Below are 14778 nucleotides of genomic sequence, written 5' to 3' on the forward strand. Positions count from 1 at the left end.
GTGTTTGTTGAATTCTGAGACAGTCAGGCATGTCCCGCTTTACTTGCTAAACAAGCAAACAAATTTTATCGGAAACTATAAAGGGCGAAATAAAACTAATAATCCAGTCAAGTACTAATAATTAACCTGTAGCCATAATTTCTATGTTTGGTTGTCGATTGTCTACCCCGTTACGTTTTATCTGTGACCCTTCTGTCAAGTGCGAGCAGTACGCGTCCTCATCCTTAAGGTCATAGTATTAGACGAGTAAACGAAGATTTCACAAACAAAACGCCAGAAAGTAAGTAACAAATATATATTTGGTTTGTAGCAAGCACCACAACAGGCCAAGCGTTCCAATTTCATCGGTTGATTACCGCCAGACTTGAGAAAAGACATATTTAGTTATTGCGATCTCACCGGGAATCGAAGCCGGAAGTTCCGTGCGTGGGGCCGCCGAGGCGTCTTAGCTAGAGGTGGATTCTCGAATTCTTCCGCTCCTCGCGCCTTGCCTTTGGCGCGTGTGCATTACTAGGTACTAGGTATGGCAGATGACAGCCGCCTTAACTACAGACATCCATCAGTTGCATACTTTTCTTTTTATTTAGGAATAAAGCTATCAAGTTATAATATTTGGGATCGCATTGGTGGTTGACGTAATATTATGTCAATCCAAATAATTATTATTTCAGTCAGAGGCCGTACCTCTTTTCGCATGAAGATCTTTCCAACAAATTGATGTCCTCGGACCGTTCCAGTAGCTCAATCACAAATAACTATCGACGTGTTAATAGGCGACGTGATAACAATTTCTCACCATGGTTGTTTATCGTATTCGCGATCGCAATGGAACATCGGTGAACACCTAATATTAAATTTCAAAACATTTACGTTTCGTGACGTATAATCCTGCTGCGCAATCACATATTTGAATTTCACTCGTGTAAATATGGAAAATATTCATGAAAGTTATGTAGCATGTAATTGTAAACAAAAATCTAAATTAAAATCAAACATAATATTTTTTTTTTAAAGGGTAGGTCCATCGGGGCTCGGACGCCTGTAACGTTTTTTTTTTATCACGACGCCGGTTAAGAGTTAAAACTGGTCAAATACATAATGAGGTTATTATTTTTAGCATAAAAAACAAATGCATTCATTGTTTATCATTTGTCAAAGTCAAAACATTCCAACTGTTATGTAAATTTGTTTATTCACTATTTGCACTAACGTGCTATTATCTTGTCAGTGTCACTTTTCGATGGCTGGCTGCTCTCTGCAGAATTTCGTTCAGCTGTCGTGTTCTGATAGATTTCCGGTTTCAGAGAAGCCAACTTTTCAATTTGCATGTGACGTCACGGATAGAGATTTTTAAAATGACAAAACTTTGAAAAATCCTAGCTCTGATGTTACGACACAGAAAAATAGTGACTTAGTTTAATAGTATATTTACAAATACATAAAGTAAATTTTTCCAAACCACTGAAATTCCTTATTCCAGCATCTTATTCCTTATTACATTATAAGTGTAATTTTATTATTTAAAAAGATAACGAACGCTACATTTTTTCTTTATTTTGTAATTTGTGATTTAATTTTTAAAGACATGATTTCAATCATTTTCAGAATATAAATCTGCAGAACCAATTGTCAAAACTATGGATATCGCTTTCGTGAATATTAAGGCTGAACCGGGGACTGGCGATCTAGAAGATGATCTTCATGCTGGGGAAAAAGCGTCATCGCCTTACAAAACCGAGGAGTCCGGTGTTGCTACCGTGAAGGCTGAACCGGGTACTGGCGATATAGAAGGAGATACTTTCCATACTTGGGAAAAAACATCATGGCCTTACAAAAGCGAGGAGCCAGCTGTTGCTTCCGTAAAGGCTGAACCGGCGACCAGCACTGACCAGCCTAAAATAACCAGTGATATTATCCTCAAAGAGATGGAAATTGATCATTCTGACATTAAACAGCAACGTTTGGATTCCTCTCGTCACAATGAAATCGCCTCAAGTAAGTAATACTCCCTCCCGCATTATCTGCCCTGAGATTTCGTCTGTGAACTATAGAATCGCATGATTGTTGACATCAAATGAGGTAGGAGCAGATTTTAGAGATATTCGTGCCGCCCATCGAAAATATTGACATAATGGAAGTTTGTGGATGTAACAGCCCTGGGTTTTCAATAAGCCCGCGGTCAAGAGTTATGACTTTCCTATGGTACTCTGACAACAAACGTTCTTACCGTCACATTCGATACTTTTGACTCCCCATTTTTTATGTCGCAAATAAAATTTAAGTAAACATTTAAGGTTTTCCCAGGTTTTTGTTTGATTATGACAATAATATTTTCTATCTAATCATTAATTCTCTCATATGACAGATTTTGAAAAATGTATATTTTTAATCTATACGATCAATCCATATTCACATTTTCTTACATATTCTAAAAGTAAAGGCTTTATTTAGCCTTTCTCATTGAATACTTTAAACGTTTTCTAAAGTTCGTTTTCTTTTCTAATATGTTGGTTGTTTTTCAGTCAGCCTTTCCGTAGAAAACCTGAAATCGTCTCGACTTCTTGAGGGATGGTTGTGGAAGAATTGTATTTAATACCTTGTAATATAACTTTCAAAAGAATTCCGGTTTTAAAAAACTAAATGATCGAAAGTAGTAAGTAGCACTTAACACACGGTGTAACATTCACCATTCTGTCCATGTTTGAACATCCACATTTCCTCAACTCTTCCATCTACATTGAGGGGAGACCCTTAAGCCCACCATCCACCCGCAGCTGTTATAGAGTCCTGAGGGACTCTCTGTCAGCTGCGCATAGAGGAAATCACTTCACAAAAGTCAACAGATGGAAGAGTTGAGGAAATGTGGATGTTCAAACATGGGCAGAATGGTGAATGTTACACAGTGTGTAAAGTGGCCACTTAAACCAGCCAATGACAGGTCATAAGCCCTGTAAATGCCTAGACTTCCATATTCCCTTCTCAAAAACGTTTTCTCTCTCTGTTGAAATAAATTAAAAAATAAACAATTGACTAAATGTTATTAAATATAGGTATGTATGAAACCACTTACCGACTTTTCTACGTCTACCGGTTTAGAGAGTAACACATTAAGACGAACAGTTGGTAATGTTTATGTAAGTTCTAAAGATGATATGAATTAACTGATTAAAAAGTTAAATTATTTTTATCCATATAAAGACTTACCAAGAGAGGTGATTATGGAATAATCATATTACAAAACAAAAAACCATCAAAAATATGAGTTTTTAATGAAATGTAAATTATTTTTCACTTTTGATAGAAATCGTACTTTTAATGTAAAAATCTTCATACGATTTGCAATGAATCTCTTGATTATTCTACAAACACTTAATTTTTCATACCTTTTCATTTTTTCTTACTTAATTGGCTTTTTGTAGAGGTTTTACGATTTCGTTATTCTTTTTTTTTGTTTCAGGTTCACAAGCAAGCCAGAAATATTTTGAATATTTAAAGTATCAATCTACATGTCCGGAAAATAGTCATTTGAAATCACACAACACCGGTGACAAACCATTCTCATGCTCAGAGTGCCAATATGAATGTTCAGAAAAAAGCTCATTCGAATCGCACATGTTATCTCACGCCGGTGAGAAACCATTCTCATGCCCAGAGTGCCAATTCAAATGTTCGTATAAAAGTAATTTAAAAAGCCACATCTTAACTCATACCGGTGAGAAACCATACTCATGCTCAGAGTGCCCATATAAATGTTCCCAAAATAGCCGTATGAAATTTCACATGTTTACTCATACAGGTGAGAAACCATTCTCATGCTCAGAGTGCCAATTTAAATGTTCTTTTAAAAGTAATTTAAAAATTCACATGTTAAGTCATACCAGTGAGAAACCATTCTCATGTTCAGAGTGCCAATACAAATGTTCTCAAAAGAGAGAATTGCAATCACACATGTCTTCACATACCGGTTGGAAACCATTCTCATGTTCAGAGTGCCAATTAAAATTTTCGCGTAAAAGAAATTTAAAAAGGCACACTTTAACTCATACTGGTGAGAAACCATTCTCATGCTCAGACTGCCAATTAAAATTTTCTCATAAAAGTAACTTAAAAAGACACATGCTAACTCATACCGGTGAGAAACCATTCTCATGTTCAAAGTGCCCATATATATGTTCCGAAAAAAGCTCTTTGAAATCACACATGTTAACTCACACAAGAGAGAAACTATTCTCATGCTCAGAATGCCAATTTAAATGTTCCTGGAATTGTTCTTTAAAACGCCACATGTTAACACATGCCAGTGAGAAACAGTCATTCTCATGCTCTATGTGTCAATTAAAATTATCTTCTAAAAGTAATTTAAAAAGTCACATGTTAACTCATACCGATGAGAAACCATTTTCATGCTCAGAGTGCCAATATAAATGTTTCCAAAAGAGAGACTTGCGATCACACATGTTTATACATACCAGTGAGAAACGATTCTCTTGCTCAGATTGCGCATATAAATGTTCCCGGAATGGTTCTTTAAAACGCCACATGTTAACACATAATGTCAGAGAGAAACTATTCTCATGCTCAGATTGTAAAAACACGTTTTTCAAAAAGGAGGATTTAATTCGTCATTCATTAAATCACATTGGTGAAAAAGTTCTTACTGTGAAAATACCAAAGATGAATATCTAACCAAACCTGAAGTGTCGATAATGCTTTTTTTTCTATTCCTCCGAATTATCTTCGGAGCTTTATTTAGTAATACAGTGAATTTGTTTAAAATTTGTCGTGGTTTGATAAGATAATGTGCTGCGCGGTGGTTGGTGTGTGGTTAAGTGATTGTGTTGTAGGTGATTTTGCTTGAACTCTCATCAGCAACAAATCTTCTGGTTATTTCAAAAATTGAAACTATTTTGTACTTTGAAATACATTTTGTTAATTTTGTGATAAAATATAAGTTTTAGGAGTGTATAGTTAAGTAATACCAATAATCAATGTATTGTTAAATGATAATAAAATTTAAGTTAATATTACGACATTTATATATTATAATGTTTGTACTATTTTAAGACCAAATAATTTTGTTTTTAAACTAGGTTTAATGATATAAAACAATAATTTTAAGTAATCCTTCTTCTTCTTAGTCGTTTGCTCTTGACAGGCAGTCGTGGTCACATTGGCAGATGAGAAGCACGTCGTTACGATCCGCCTCCATCCGCTTCTATCTTCAGCGCTTCTGGAGGCCTCCCGAAGAGGGGCGCCGGTCGCTTGTGTTACCAAGTCTGTCCATCTGGTAGGTCGTCCGCGAGATCGAGTACTTGTACCAATTTGTACTGCAGATTCGTGCAGGATGATATATAATTCATTTATTGTGCCTCATGTAAATTATTGTAGTAGTATTTGGTTTTTGGCAACTGAAGGGGAAAAAATAAACTTACTGTCCTGCAGAATAGGGCCATGAGAGTAATTTTAAGAAAGAATAGATACACTAGGATAAAGTTGATGCTGAAACAAACAAAAAATATGACTATCTGTCAACTGACATATTTTAATGTAATGTTTTTTGTTTACAAAATAATTAGTGGTTATACCTCGAAAGAGTTGACTAAAAGGGTTTTTCTAATCAGTGTGATCACGGATAGCAAGAAATAAAAATTAAGTAAGGCTGCCATTTCGTAAGAAGACAAATACACAGAACTCCTCGATGCACCGAGCTGTACAGTTACATTATAAAGAAATGCCGTTAGAAATAAGAGAACAAAAAAATATTGCTTCATTTAAATGTAAGTTTAAAAAAAACATGTGTTTAGCAGATAAGTTAGTTTTTAAAAAGCAATCTTATTCGAGTTGGTTTTATAGAAGTGTACGTATATTGTTTAGAAATGTTAATAATTAGCATATGTTTTAATTATAATTAGATATAAGTTAATATTAAGACATTCAATTATTATGTTTGTACTATTAAAGACTAAATAAAAAAAATAAAAAAATAAAAAAAATATAAATATATTTCGTATAGAGAAAACAAGACGCTGGTCAATACCCAGATCTCGGATTAAAGATACATTTTAAGAAATATCGCTTTCATAAGACTAAGAAAATTATTCCACATATTTTTAAAGCTTAGAGGTACTCGTATCTTATCGACGAATGAATTGAAGAGTTTATTATACTCTAGTACAGTCTATCATTCAATATGCGATAGTTGGATGGGGGGGGGGGGCTTTTAACGCTCATCTTAGACCCTTAAAAGTTCTACAATTTTTTATATCAAAATAATACTGTATAAACCATCCTTCTTCTCAACTACTGAACTGTTCAAGGAATTTAATTTAATTTGTTTTAAGAGTGGAGGATATCTACGGAAAGTGTTGTATACTCCAGGTGCATAAGGAGAGCCTCCCATCGGACCGTATTACGGGAAGGTTAAGAACAGGATGGCTCGCTCTACAGAGAATTAAAACTACCACGGCCAAACATCATTATACTTACAAAGGACGGAAGTTTTTAAATAATTTTCCGCAAAATGTACGGCAAGAAATAAATTACGGATTATTTAAGGAAACATTAAAGAAAAGCTTTTTGACTTAATTAACACTAACCGTATTTTGAAAATAAAGATGTATGTATAATATGTACCTGTGTATATCAATTTATTAATTTTGTGTTTTTATTAAATAAAAATAGCATTGAGGTATATAACTAGATATATAACTATAGTAAGCATGATCGTTCGAAATATAATCCGTCAACCTGCAGCTAATTGGCACATGTTCGATGGAACGGACTTAAGTCTGTTGCGAGCCCTCCCCGGGCACTTTTCTCCTCGCAATTACTAAAATGGCTATATATTCGCTATGATATTGCACAAATCGATCTGGAAAAGCGATGGTTTAACCTTTCACCGGTAAGTAATGTTCTTATCTTGATCAATACTTGTTTTAATTTTGAGGCGTTACGGTTGGCTAGGCCATATACTGCGAATCCCTCCTGAGAGCCTTAACCACGCTTGCCTACTTTACAAGGCATCAGGTTCTCGACGTCCTGGACGTCCACTGCTGTCAGTTCGACGGCAGTTTATGTCAGAACTTAGGGACGATAACCTGACTCGGCCGACACAGATGCATGGAGGCTCTTTGTGGATACCATATTCTCCAGCTAGGGAGCGAACATGGAATGATAATGATGATATTTTACGTAGCTATTTTAATCTTTAAAAAACGTCTTATTAATATGTTATCAGTTAGTCATGAGTCATAAGTTATTTCTTGTCTAGCTCAGTTAGTCGGGCGTTTAGTAAAACGATAAACAAAGGGGACTCGTTTGCGGAAAGGAGCGACATATTGAATAGAACTTACGGAAGACCGATGTAAACTGTCCGTTCTTTTTACTGTACAACTTGTTTCGCTTGTTCAAGTCCATTTTATAGCTCGGATTTGTATGGAGTGTAGTGTCTTTATATTATATTTCAATGTTTCATAAATGTAAATTCGGTCATTTCGAAGACATTTCGAACAGGACAATGCAATTAGAGTTTGTAAAATATTCATTTGTCAAAAAAATATAAGACAGGCTCTGATTAAACACCTCTATCTGAATTTGAAAAACTTATACCAAAAGTAGCTCTGTGCCTTCTGATAAATATGACCGATCGGACTCACTTTTACTCTAGGAGCGGAAATGTATGCATCTGAAAATAAATTTAACTTCTACTAAATTGAAATGTTGCTTCCCTAAAATCAACAGATGTAAGAATTGAAGAAAGGACTATTTTAAGTACTTGTACCGTGAACCGTAAAAAAAAAACTAGAAATCAATATAGGAATGTATACGTATTGATATGTCACACTCTTAGCGTTTGATACATAAGACCCTTTAGACTAGCAACACCGCCCGCTCAGTGGCCGCCATTTTGTGTTGACTTCTGACGTTTCCTAAGGTATGGTTATCAGTGTTAAACGAGCGTATAATCCCCAGTTAAGTGTACATTCGCTCGCCACCAACAAAGAAACAATTACGGGTAATTTTCTTAATAGTTTTACCTATAAACTTTACTGGGAATCAAATATTACCAACGTTACGGGGCGGGAGTAGCGGGCCAACGTAACCGAAGTTGTGCCAAATCCATAAACATATATTTATTTATTTATTCATTCAAAATTACAAACTTAAATATTTATGAACTTATTAAGGCTTTTTAGGCTATGCTTGTGTCAAGCCACAATAAATAATAATAAAAATACATAGTAAAATTAATTAGATCAAATTATAATGACATAGAATCACAATCTAGAAAAAAAGGTAAATGTAATAAATAATCAAATTCCAAAGAATACAATGCAAAAAAGATAATCAGAAATAATTTTTAAAATATAAATTATACAAATCAAGAATCACACATAATCAAATTTACAAAATAGTGGTATCATTAAAACCAACAAAATAATAGTAAAATATAGAAGTATTAAAAAAAAAATAACACAAAATAAGAGCATGATTTAAATCAACAGAAAAAGAATATATATATATATAAAAGCATAATTGAGTTATGTTTTCTAGGTGGAGATGTTCTGATTAAGATGTTCTGGTATCTGTCGTAGTCAGAAACTGTAGAATGTCGTGTTTATCTGAATAATATTATAAAAATCAACGATTTAATTATACATTTTTCTTCGGGAGGCCGTGACTTGGGTATTATCAGAAGTCGCACCTTTAAAAGTTACACGGATACGCGCGCGCGAGCAAAATGAGCTTTATTAGTGTATCCTTCAAAACACGTAGAACACGTGTATGCTTCGTGTTCAATTCAAAGTATTTTTTGCATGAAAAACCCGCCTTTTTTAACGCCGTTCTTCCTTCTTGGACAAATTGATGAATATACGTTCATCGCAGCCGCTGTTTCACTAGCAGAATATGGTACAAATCGTTTCGTTGTTTGTCTTAAACCTGAAGATACATTTATAACAAAAATAGAGAACATTTTAGAAAAAGAAATACGGAAGTTAATGCATTTACAGGGCTTATGACCTTTAATGTTTTATCCCCTTTTCAGATTCAATATTTTTATCGTAAGGTACAATAGTTCAGTTGTTGCTATGTGATTTGGCGCAAGTTATGTAATACACAAGTATTTCTCATTTTTTTCACAGTATTAGCAATAACGTTTGCCAACTAAGCCAAGGCGGGCATTTGTCGAATTTTGTGTTCCACACGTAACCTCCGTGTCTATATTTTACATCAAAAGAAAGTCTCTCTCAAAATTCAACTGCAGTATGCGTTTTAGTAAAAAACTAAAATTCAAGTAGGTTTTAAGACATCCTTTATATATATATATAGAAAAAATTTAAAACCACCGATATTTCTCATTCCAGGATCTTATTACATTATGTGTGAATTTTTTTAATTTGAAAAGATAACGCAATACTATTTCTTTATTTTGTAGTTTGTGATTTTATTTTTTAAATGCCTGATTTTAATCATTTTCAGAATATAAATCTGCAGAACCAATTGTGAAAATTATGGAAATCGCTTTCGTGAATATTAAGGCTGAACCGGGGACAGACGACCTAGAAGTAGATGTTCTTCATACTGGGGAAAAGGCGTCATGGGCTTACAAAACCGAGGAGTCTGGTGTTGCTACCGTGAAGGCTGAACCGGGGACTGGCGATATAGAGGGAGATGTTCTTCGTACTTGGAAAAAAACGTCATGGCCTTACAAAACTGAGGAGCCAGATGTTGCTACCGTAAAGGCTGAACCGGGGACCAGTACTGACCAGCCTAGAATACCCATTATCTACACAGAGATGGAAATTGATCATCCTGACATTAAACAGCAACGTTTGGATTCCTCTCGTCACAGTGAAATCGCCTCAAGTAAGTAATACCACCTTCCGCATTATCTGCCCTGAGATTTCGTCTGTGAACTATAGAATTGCGTGAATGTTGACATCAAATGAGGTAGGAACAGATGTCAGAGACATTCGTGCCGCTCATCGAAAATATTTACACAATGGAAGTTTGTTGAGGAGGACTCTGACAATATACGTTCTTACCGTCACATTCGATACTCTTGACTCTTTCTTTCTAATTATTCATTCTCTCGTATGACAGATTTTTAAAATATGTATATTGTGTATCTACGTGATTAATCCATATTCACATTTATTTATATATTCTAAAAGCGTAGACGTTTCTAGTTACAGTAAGCCATTCGAATTGAATTCTTTAAAGGGTTTCTAAAACATGTTGGTTGTTTTCAGTCAGTCTTTCTTTGGGAAACCTGAAGTCGTCTTCACTTCGTGGGCGGTGGTTGTGAAAGAATTGTATTTAATACCCTGTAATATAACACTTATAAAAAACTAAATAATCTAATGTGTTGAAACATAATCATTTTTGCACATCTAGTAAAATATATATTTTTTCAATTTTTACATTATGAAATTCCTCCTAACATACCTTCCTGTGCTTTACTAAAATATGTAATAATTTAGGAGTCATTTTTTACGAGTTCTAAATCTATTTTTATTTTATTTATTAATGTACATTTCATTATTTTCATTTTCCGGTTTGCTCAAATGCTCTGTGTTAAATCATGACTCTTATGAAATCAAATACATAGATATTAATATAAATATTCTCACACATATTAATGTACAATATAAATTCATCCATATGAAAATGTGATACTTACAAGTAATTTAATAATGCAGTTGTTTAGCAAAATTAAGATCATTGTTCCAGACATGCTGTTGAAATTAAAGTAATAATTCATTTTTGCATTTTACTATTGATTTTTTTTTGTTGTTTATTTCATATATTTCTTCCAATCACGTTTATTACCGTTTTTTATTACATTAAGTATTTCGTTATCTTAATGCTGTTCCTTTCCAAAAGAGACAATATCTTGTGCTTGGAGGGAATTTACACTGTGGGGAGCATCGAACTCGGGTCAGCGACACACCAAAGCACGCATAAGTGAAACCGATACACGCAACACTCGCCTCGATCCAGGCGAGTAGCACTGACCTAAGTGCTGATAACGCAAATTTGATTGTTCGTCAGCCCAATGCCCTGGAGGACATTACCTTCCCTCCGTCGTAGTGGGAGACCAGGGAACAAAGGAATCCAACGTATAAAAGGAGGTCCCGTTCTATGGACCACTACACATCTCTTCAGTACTCTCTTATGGACGTTACTATGTCCGACGTCACTTTTATTAAATATTTAATTTACAATTAAATGGGAAATAAATAATTGTATCAACATCTAACGCTGTTTCTTCTGTCTACGCTCCGACTGGTGTAGAGGCTCCTCAACACTCTAACCGCAAACATATACACAAGTATTTTATGTAATAAAAATATATTATATCGTCATTTTTCATAAGTCCTTATGAATAATCAAGTTGTTTGTTGCAAGGTCTTCCAATTCATAAATTATAATTATAAAAATGATAAAGTTGTAAGTTTTTAATGAAAAAAAATACCACGAATTATTTTTATGGGAGTCGTATTTTTAAGAAAATTTTCTCTATACTATTTGCAACGAATATTTTTTAATAGGTTTTACGATTCCATTATATATTTTTGTTTGTTTCAGGTTCACAAGCAAGCCAGGGTCATTTGGAACATTTAAATTGTCAATATAAATGTCCGAAGAAAAGTAATTTAAAATCACACAATATATTAACAAATACCGGTGACAAACCATTATCATGCTCAGAGTGCCAATATAAATGCTCAGAAAAAAGCTGTTTAGAATCACATATATTATCTCACACCGCTGAAAAACAACTCTCATGTTCAGAGTGCCAATATAAATTTTCTTTTAAAAGTCATTTAAAAAGGCACATGTTAACTCATACCGGGGAGAAACCATTTTCATGCTCGGAGTGCCAATTTCAATTTTCATATAAAAGTATTTTAAAAAGGCACATGTTAACTCATACCGGTGAGAAACCATTCTCATGCTCAAATTGCCAATTTAAATGTTCGTCTAAAAGTAATTTTAAAAGGCACATGTCAACACATACCGGTGAGAAACCATTCTCATGCTCAGAGTGCCAATATAAATGTTCAGAAAAAAGCTATTTAAAAACACACATGTTAACTCACGCCAGTGAGAAGCCATTCTCATGCTCAGAATGCCAATTCAAGTGTTCAGTAAAAGGTTATTTAAAATCACACATGTTAACTCATACCGGTGAGGAACCATTCTCATGCTCAGAGTGTCATTTTAAATTTTCTTGTAAAAGTAATTTAAAAAGGCACATGTTATCTCATACCGGTGAGAAACCATTTTCATGCTCAGAGTGCCAATTTAAATGTTCGTATAAAAGTAATTTAAAAAGTCACATGCTAACTCATACTGGTGAGAAACCATTCTCATGCTCAGAGTGTCAATTTAAATTTTCTTGTAAAGGTCATTTAAAAAGGCACATGTTAAATCATACTGGTGAGGAACCATTCTCATGCTCAGAGTGTCACTATAAATGTTCAGAAAAAAGCTCTTTAAAATCACACATGTTAACTCACACCGGCGAGAAACCATTCTCATGCTCAGAGTGCCCATTTAAATGTTCTTTGAATGGTTCCCTAAAACGCCACTTGTTAACACATGCCAGTGAGAAACCATTCTTCTCGTGCCCAGAGTGCCAATTTAAATTATCTTCTAAAAGTAATTTAAAGAGTCACATGCTAACTCATACCGGTGAGAAACCATTTTCATGCTCAGGGTGCAAATATAAATGTTCCTATAAGAGAGATTTGCAATCACACATGTTGATACATACTGGTGAGAAACCATTCTCATGCTCAGAGTGCGAATTTAAATGTTCCTGGAATCGTTCTTTAAAACGCCACATGTTAACACATAATGTCAGAAAGAAACTATTCTCATGCTTACATTGTGGAAACACGTTTTACAAAAAAGAGGATTTATTTCGTCATTCATTAAATCATATTGGTGAAAAAGTTCTTACTGTGAAAATACTAAAAATGAATATCTAACTAAATCTGAAGTGTACCTATTGATGATTCTTTGTAATTTAATTCTTTTCCTCGGGATTATTGTTTTAGCTTTGTTTTTTAAATACTGAATTTGTTTGAAATTTGTCGTGGTTTGATATGATATTGTGCTGCGCGGTAGTTGGTGGGTGATTCGGTGATTGTGTTGTAGGTGATTTTGCATTTATCCCTCATCAACAAATTTTCTGGTTCTTTCAAAAATTAAAACTATTTTTTTTCTTTCAATATTTTTTGTAACGTTTTTGTTAATTTTGTGTTGAAATGTAAGTTTAAGGTGTCTATAGATTTGTATATATATATGCTTGGATAATTTATATAGCGCCATTTTTTGTGAAAATCACCTCAAGGGCGCTGTACAATAAATAAATATCCCAGTACGTCTTGCGGCTACAGAGCGCATGGACGGTTGGGATTCTATTTCCTCGTCTCCAATTATGATATATAATAATTATGATCTACCGGAGCTAGATTACAGCACGTCTAGCAACTACAGAGCCCATGGATAGTAATAAATCTAGCCCCGATTTACATTTTTTTATTTGATTTGACAATAAAGTTAAGAGCGTAAGTGGTATTTTAAAAATGCAATAAAATACAAATTTATAAAAATAGAAGTTAGATTACAACAAGTCTTGCAGCTACTGAGCGCATGGACGGTTGACATTCCAGACCCCATTTACTTAATTACGATATTTGAAAGTTGATAACATTTACATAATATGGTAGCTAACATCACAAAATGTCTTGCAGCTACAAAGCGCATCGAGGAGTGGAATTTCAGCAACATAAGAATGATTTTATAAAGTTAACAATATAAAAAAACACGATAATAATACACCGAGCAAAGAACTAGCAATTATGGCATTTAAGTGAACATGTAACAGCACAAAAAGTAAACGATTAAAATCTAAACAAAGATAGCATTCCTTAACTTATTATTAAGGTTAACAATACAATAGACGATACTCGAATTCGAATGGTCTCTGTTTTACGTATGCAGTTTACAGGGTCATTTGTCCTTTTCCTAGTACATAACTGTATAAAAGTTTGGTTCACATTTGGTTGTTCCCTGGGGAATGAAAGTAAATGCCTATCTGTGTGCGCAGTGTAGGCACCAAGGGATCTATACGCTTCTCGTCAATTTCGTTTGTTATTATTAGATGCATGTTTCCCACTCAAATTTCTGATCAAGATTTCAGATAAACGGGTGTATTACTTTTGATATTTAAGTAAATTTACGTGATACAGGTAAAAAAAGACATTTGAAATTTTGAATGAATGTAGCACTATAGGTAGTACCATATCATATAGAAATTGTTTTATAATAAATAGTTATATTTCTGCATTTGATCTTCATAAATAAACACATGTTTTAACGAAGCACAGTTATAAAATCACGAGAGTTTAAATATATTTTGGTTAGAACGCAGCGTTGAATATAATTACGTGTATAAAACAATGCTTTAAATTAATTATCTGTCTTCTCACTCTTTGTTTATAGCATTTCCACACTTCCACCTTAGCGACTTAACTCAATGTTTGAAACACATATTTTAAATTTTAAACTAAAGTTGGTTGGTAATAAATATAAATAAGGTTGATAATAAATATATCATTTAACGATAATAAGATTTTGGTTTATATTAAGACATTCACATATTATAAATGCTTTTACTAGTTAAGACTATTTGTTTTTTTTTTAAAAACAGTTATTATCAACGTTTTTAATTTTAAAAAAAAAAACAGTCATTTCTCTTCT

At 33.8% G+C, this 14778-nt stretch overlaps 2 protein-coding genes and 1 long non-coding RNA gene across 5 annotated transcripts in view; 2 read left to right on the forward strand and 1 right to left on the reverse strand.

The window, feature by feature from the left end:
- Window positions 1-202: 202 nt before the first annotated feature.
- LOC148273834 (uncharacterized) overlaps window positions 203-14778 on the forward strand; it is a 34991-nt gene continuing 20415 nt past the window's right edge. Inside the window, exons 1-3 of one of the 3 annotated variants that reach the window (XM_088238111.1) lie at window positions 203-280; window positions 1606-1995; window positions 3458-5025. In XM_088238111.1, coding sequence (XP_088094237.1) covers window positions 1638-1995; window positions 3458-4686 — 1587 coding nt within the window. In that variant the 5' untranslated portion in view covers window positions 203-280; window positions 1606-1637 and the 3' untranslated portion in view covers window positions 4687-5025. Of the gene's footprint in view, window positions 281-1605; window positions 1996-2522; window positions 2926-3457; window positions 5026-14778 lie in introns of those variants that run through there. The other 2 variants (XM_088238113.1, XM_088238110.1) reach the window with 2 other exon arrangements.
- Window positions 3988-5855, reverse strand: LOC148273835 (uncharacterized). Its single transcript, XR_015824457.1, has 2 exons — window positions 5586-5855; window positions 3988-5499 (listed from the first exon to the last, which is right to left on the reverse strand). It is a non-coding gene; the product is annotated as an uncharacterized LOC148273835 (long non-coding RNA).
- On the forward strand, window positions 7951-14698 carry LOC148273836 (uncharacterized). Its single transcript, XM_088238115.1, has 3 exons — window positions 7951-8014; window positions 9481-9867; window positions 11593-14698. The coding sequence occupies exons 2-3, from the start codon at window positions 9513-9515 to the stop codon at window positions 12999-13001; spliced, it is 1764 nt and encodes a 587-aa protein (XP_088094241.1). The 5' UTR covers window positions 7951-8014; window positions 9481-9512; the 3' UTR covers window positions 13002-14698.

The sequence above is a fragment of the Micrasema longulum genome, unplaced genomic scaffold (assembly GCF_059751315.1).
Source record: "Micrasema longulum isolate JH-2025_06_02 unplaced genomic scaffold, ASM5975131v1 h1tg001828l, whole genome shotgun sequence".
Classification (NCBI taxonomy): Eukaryota; Metazoa; Arthropoda; class Insecta; order Trichoptera; family Brachycentridae; genus Micrasema; species Micrasema longulum.

Excerpts from the sequence above, each read along its gene's own strand:
- LOC148273836 (XM_088238115.1), top strand. The coding sequence starts at position 9,513 with ATGGAAATCGCTTTCGTGAATATTAAGGCTGAACCGGGGACAGACGAC. Across the intron at positions 9,868-11,592 it reads TCACAGTGAAATCGCCTCAA|GTTCACAAGCAAGCCAGGGT; the intron begins GTAAGTAATACC and ends TGTTTGTTTCAG.